At 38.4% G+C, this 6,580-nt stretch overlaps 1 protein-coding gene across 1 annotated transcript in view; it reads left to right on the top strand.

Annotated features, from left to right (window-relative positions):
* Positions 1–4,454, top strand: part of LOC105545510 (cytochrome P450 2C18) — a 38,197-nt gene extending 33,743 nt beyond the window's left edge. The window contains exons 8-9 of the mRNA XM_011988457.1: positions 2,281–2,422; positions 4,252–4,454. Coding sequence (XP_011843847.1) covers positions 2,281–2,422; positions 4,252–4,433 — 324 coding nt within the window. The 3' untranslated portion in view covers positions 4,434–4,454. The remainder of the gene's footprint in view (positions 1–2,280; positions 2,423–4,251) is intronic.
* Positions 4,455–6,580: the final 2,126 nt, after the last annotated feature.

The raw sequence follows: 6,580 nt of genomic DNA, 5'->3' as shown, positions 1-6,580 counted from the left end.
ACGTATAACATTTCTGTGATCAACCCTTCAATTGATTTTAGTGTACTTGTTGATATTATCTCAGAAGTCATTTTTAATAGATCAGACCTCCATTTAAAAAAACCCTATGAACAGATTCCAAATTCTCCTGACTCTTTAAGCGCTAGCAGAGGCTTCTATTTAAAAATCTTCATCTGGAAGTCCTTGTCAGAGCAATCAGGCAAGAGAAGGAAAGAAAATGTATTCAAATAGGAAAAGAAGAAATCAAACTATCTCTCTTCACTGACGATATGATTCTACACCTAGAAAGCCCTGAAGACTCTGCCAAAAGGGCCCCTGGAAGTGATAAATGACTTCAGTAAAGTTTCAGGATACAAAATAAATGTACAAAAATCAATAGCATTTTTACATATCAGTAACGTTCAAGCTGACAGCCAAATCAAGAACGCAATCCCATTTACAATAGCCACAAAACATTAAATCCCTAGGAATACATCTAACCAAGGCAGTGAAAGATCTCTATAAGGAAAACTACAAAACGCTACTGAAAGAAATCGTAGATGACACAAACAAATGGAAAATCATTCCATTCTCATGGATTGGAAGAATCAATACCGTTAAAATGGCCATACTGCCCAAAGCAATCTACTGATTCAATGCTATTCCTATCAGACTACCAGTGTCTCTTGTAAAATTCATATGGAAACAAAAAAGAGCGTGAATAGCCAAAACAAACCTAAGCAAAGAGAGCAAAGCTGGAGTCATCACACTACGAGACTTCAAACTATGCTATAAGGCTACAGTAACCAAAAAAGCATGATACTGGTACAAAAACAGACACACAGACCCATAAAACATAATAGAGAACCCAGAAATAAAGCTTCATACCTACAGCCATCTGATCTTCAACAATGCTGACAAAAAATAGACAGTGGGAAGGGACTCCCTGTTCAATAAATGATGCTGGGATGGCAGGGTAGCCATATGCAGAATGAAACTGGACCCCATCCTTTCACCATATACAAATATGAACTCAAGATGGATTAAAGTTTTAAATGTAAGACATCAAACTTTAAGAATTGCAAGAGAAATACCTAGGAAACACCATTCTGGACATTGGCCTTGGGAAAGAATTCATGACTAAGTCCTCAAAAGCAATCACAATGAAAAAAAATTGATATGTTAATTAAAATTGATACATTAGTTACAAACTAAAGAGCTTCTGCATAACAAAAGTAACTATTAACAAGGTAAGCAGACAACCTACAGAATGGGAGGAAATATTTACCAAGTATGCATCTGACAATGGTCTAATGTCCTATAAGGTAATTAAACAATTGGACAAACAAAAAACAATGCCATTAAAAAGTGGGCAAAAGACATGAACAGACACTTCTTAAAAGACATACAAGTGGCCAATAAACATATGAAAAAATGCTTCACATCACTAACCAGAGAAATGCAAATCAAAACCAAAATGGGATACCATCTCACGTCAGTCAGAATAGCTATGATTAAAAGGCAAGAAATACTCTTCACAATGGCAAAGGATTGGAATCAACCTAAATGCCCACTAACAGTGGACTGGATAAAGAAAAGGTGGTACAAATACACCAGGAAACAGTATGCAGACATAAAAATGAATGAAATATTGTCTTTTGTAGCAACATAGATGCAGTTGGAGTGAATTAACGCAGGAACAGAAAACCAACTATTGTACATTCTCACTTACAAGGGGGAGTTAAACATCGGTACTCATGGACATAAAGATGGCAACAGTAGACACTGGGGACTGCTAGATGGGGGCTGGAGGGAAGGAAGGGTTGAAAAACTACCTGTTGCGTGCTGTGCTCTCAACTTGGGTGATGGAATTATTTGTACCCCAAACCTCAGCATCACACAGTATACCCGTGTAACAATCCTGCAAACAAACAACAACAAAAAAGGTAATCCATTTGTGAGATGTGTGAAAACTGAAGTGATGAAATACAGCAGCAAGTGGGGATGTACACCAGGGTCCAAGCTTGATGATAAACAGGGGATTCAGAAGGATGCCCCCATGTACTCAAATGCTCAGGACTTCAAATGCAATTAATTGGAGGGGACGACTTTATTAAAGTCACTGCCACTTGCCTTAAATTCATCCTGCTTCTTACTAGGTCTGTCTGCGTGGGAATGTAACTTCTTTGGACCTCAATTTTCTTATCTATTGATCAAAGAAATTGGACTAGGTGATTTCCATCACTTCTTCCCACTCTTTGACTTCTTTATAACTTAGTTTGTCTATTTTGCTGTTTCCAGGGCACGACCATAATAACATCACTGACTTCTGTGCTGCACAATGACAAAGAATTCCCCAACCCAGAGATGTTTGACCCTGGCCACTTTCTGGATAGGAGTGGCAACTTTAAGAAAAGTGACTACTTCATGCCTTTCTCAGCAGGTAATAGATATTCATTTTCATCTGTCCTTCAGGTGACATGATACCTTTTTGGGATCATTTGACTCTTACATGATGCCTCCTCTGGTGTCTGGCTGAATTGCTTTGCAGATCATTAGCACCGTTCCCTATGCCTATGTGATTTCCCTGCTGATGAACATCCCCGTTATTCAGCCAGATTAGTGGGGCTTTGGGGAGGTGATCCAGTTTTTCAAACTGAAAAAGCTAGAGTGTAGGTTAATTTAATTCTGCCTCTAGATACAACACTGAGCTACCCAAGAGCTCCTCTTACTGGGTGAAACTAAGACATTTCTCATCTGTTATGAGAAAAGTATCTAATTTCATGACTTTGAATATCTGCCCTGTGGTGTCCTTTGCTCCCCAGACTGAGCTCTAGGTATCTGAGCTCAGAAGTATCTGAGAGCAGAGAATGGGCTCCTAAGAGGCTCACTTCTGATTTAGAGAAGTAGACAAGTAAACAGATCATTGTAATCTCATAGGAGGAAGGCTGCCAGAGGGGAAAGCACAGGATGTTGGGGAGCTCAGCAGGGGAAGCTGCCTGCTTCCTGCTCATTCATAGGCCATACCACTTCCAAGAGGAAGGAAACTTAAGCTACCTCATTGGAGTGGGAAGCCGGACAAGAAGAGAAGGCAGGAAACTTTTACAGAGGTAATGGACCACAGTAGCAGGACATTTTTTGTAGATCTAGGTGGTTAGAACCTGCCAACAAATTTCAGGGTCAACAAATCTCACGAAACCCTGAGAATATGGAAGAATAGTCTGCGATTATTCCAGAGTACCTTGATCTCCCTCCACTCATGATCATACATCTTGGATATTCAATCTCTACAGCTGAAGTGTGTGGTGAGTCTGTGGACATAGAATTCCCTTCATTTTTTTCTCTGGCTTTTGATCTCTGCTTTGGATCTGGCACTGTATACACTAATAATGTCAAGAACTGAGACCTTTTAAGGATCTCGCGTTTTAGCAGGATAGAAAAACAAATACACAGATAATAGAATTCCAGGTGATTCATGCTCCAGTGGAAGCATGAATATGATGAGGAAACCTGGAGAGGGTGTTTCTATTGACTAGGGATCACAGAAATCAAAAAGAGGAAATGACATGGGACATAAATTCTGAAGGAAGCGTAAGAGTAGAGCTTTTTAGACAGATAGGACAGCAAGAGATAACGCTTGAAACTTTGTGGTGTGTTGGAGATTGATGAAGAATGGATATGCCTAGAGCTGAGAGTGGAGGAGATGAAGAATGGAAGATGTGATATAGAATGTCAGCCTGGAAACAGAATGTGAAGAGTCAGGTCAAGCCATTTGGCCCTTATCCCATAGGACAGATGGGTGTCATTTAAAGTTGTAAAGTGAGAGAGTGACATGTTTAGACATGTACTTTTGAAAGTATACTAGGAAAAAATATTTGGCTAAATATTGTGCCAGAAGTACAAAGGGGAACACAGTATATGAGCCTTCTCCTTTCAGCCCTTCTTCCTTGTGAGTGCATTTCTAGAAAAAGACTGATGGAAACTAGTAGTGTCAAAAGAGCAGTTATAATGTGGGAATACTTAGTGAAGTACATGGCATACAGCTGATACTCTATAAATATTTGTTGAGTGAAGGGTACTTAGTAACATAAGATATTAAGTAGATAGGAAATGTATCCATTTTTCTTTCTGTGTATCCAACCTTCCTTCCAGCCATTCTGCCTTTGATCCATCCATCTATTTAATCATTTATCAAATAGTTACTGCATACTTTTTGTGACTGTTCGTGACCTAATGTTCAGGGAACAAATCGTCTATGTCTGTTATTTTCAGGAAAACGGATGTGTGTGGGAGAGGGCCTGGCCCGCATGGAGCTGTTTTTATTCCTGACCACCATTTTGCAGAACTTTAACCTGAAATCTCAGGTTGACCCGAAGGATATTGACATCACCCCCATTGCCAATGCATTTGGTCGTGTGCCACCCTTTTACCAGCTCTGCTTCATTCCTGTCTGAAGAAGAGCAGATGGTCTGGCTGCTGCTGTGCTGTCACCTGCAATTCTCCCTTATCGGGGCCATCACCCTCTTCCTTCCCACCATGAGGGATATCTTCTCTGACTTGTCAACCCACATCTTCCCATTCCCTCAAGATCCAGTGAACAACCCCCATTAAAGAGAGTTTCTTGGGTCACTGCATACATATATCTGCTATTCTCCACACTCTGTAACACTTGTATTGACCACCACATATGCTAATACCTATCTACTGCTGAGTTGTTAATATGTTATCACTATAAAACAAAGAAAAATGATTAATAAATGACAATTCAGAGCCATTTATTCTCTACATGTTCTAGATAAAAAGGATTATTATTTGCTGGGTCAGTTCTTAGATTTCTTGCTTTTGAGTAAAATGAAAGTGAGAAATGAAAGAAAATAGAATGTGAAGAGGCTATGCTGGACCTCATAATGTTAAGCACAAAAAGGGAGAAAGGTAAGAGGGTAGGAAAGCTGTTTTGGCTGAGTATCACCTAGAATTACTGGAAGTCTGGATTTGGAACAGAAAAACTATTTCCAGAAGCAGCTGTAACCTGTAGGGAAATACTGAAACAATCAGCCATAAGAGGAATGAACATTAAGTGTTTGAATTCATGATCTGATTTTGTGTTACTGTAAACACAAGATCAAGATTTGGATAATCGTTTTCCTTTGTGTTTCCAACTTAGATCATGTCTAAATATATGCTTTCGTATTGCTAATCATGTGTTAATGGCTGTTATTTTTCTCTTCCAAACAAGAGCAAAATCTCCAGAAATCCTCACCAGGTTTTATTTTTTTCTATCTTGCACCGCATACTTTTTTTTATTTTTATTTTTATTTTACTGAACATAAATGCAATGGTAATTAGATGCTACGATCCTGAAATTATTAGCCTTATGTCAACTCTAAAGCTTAAACAAGTGAACAACTCATAGGCATCAAATTCTAGTCATCTTTTTTTCCTTCCTTCTGTCTTGAAGTGTATGAAATGAGAAGTGACACATTAACTTTTTCTCGGCTCATCTCCAAGAGAAAGCCATTTATACTCATTGTGCATTTGTAAGATTACACATGTGTATAGTTTTATAAACATACATATGTCTGTATAGGTGTATATTTACACATAATATATACATGCATGTATATATGAGATTAATAGTGGCTCTTTAATACACTGGGTTTATATTGCACACATAATATTATATAACTTGCTGTTTTTTTTTTTTTAACTTTTAGGTTAGGAGGTCCACACGCAGGTTTGTTATATTGGTAAACTCATGTCACAGGTTTTTTTTGTACATCTTATTTCATCACTCGGGTACTAAGCCTAGTACTCAATAGTTATTTTTTTCTGCTCTTCTCCCTCCTCCCACCCTCCACCCTCATACTGTCCCTAATGTCTGTTGTTCCTTTCTTTGTGTTCATGAGTTCTCATCATTTAATGCCCACTTATAAGAGAGAGCATGTGGTATTTGGTTTTCTGTTTCTGTTAGTTTGCTAATGGTACTGGCCCCAGATCCATCAATTTTCCTGCAAAAGACATGTTTTGTACTAAACAATATGCCAGGAAAACTTCCAAGGTAGTAGAAACATAGGCAAGTCATTTCATTGGGCAGATTACAGAAGAGAAAATGGCAATGGCTATTAAGAGTATTAAAATAGCTTAAAAATAAAAAGGATACATGAAAGCAACATTACTTGTAGTATTAGCAATAAAACAGACATTTCCTTATTTAACCAATAGATAATATAGAGCAACTTTTTCACCAACACTACTATCCCATGACTGTGTTGAGCTTAAAGCAGGGAGTGAGCAATGATTGTATTAGCAATGTTGCCCAAAGTTGCTCTCCAGGTGGACTAAAGGTTCTCTAAGTTAAGTGAAAATCATAGGCATTAATAGTGATAAGAGTCTTACAATACGGAGTCTTTTTCTAGTGTTGTGGGACATGCTGTCAATAGCATGAAACCATGAAGCCATTGACTTCTCATCCTGGTTTGCAATTTGAATGTCTCTGGTTATGGGCATTGGGAGGTTTGGTAAATTTTCTGTGTTCCCCACACATCAGAAATGAGACTCATCCCTTAAAATTAATCTAGTGTCAGATTACAGGGCTTCAGGA

Source organism: Mandrillus leucophaeus, unplaced genomic scaffold (assembly GCF_000951045.1).
Source record: "Mandrillus leucophaeus isolate KB7577 unplaced genomic scaffold, Mleu.le_1.0 Scaffold331, whole genome shotgun sequence".
Classification (NCBI taxonomy): domain Eukaryota; kingdom Metazoa; phylum Chordata; class Mammalia; order Primates; family Cercopithecidae; genus Mandrillus; species Mandrillus leucophaeus.
This window is presented reverse-complemented; position numbering and strand designations above follow the sequence as displayed.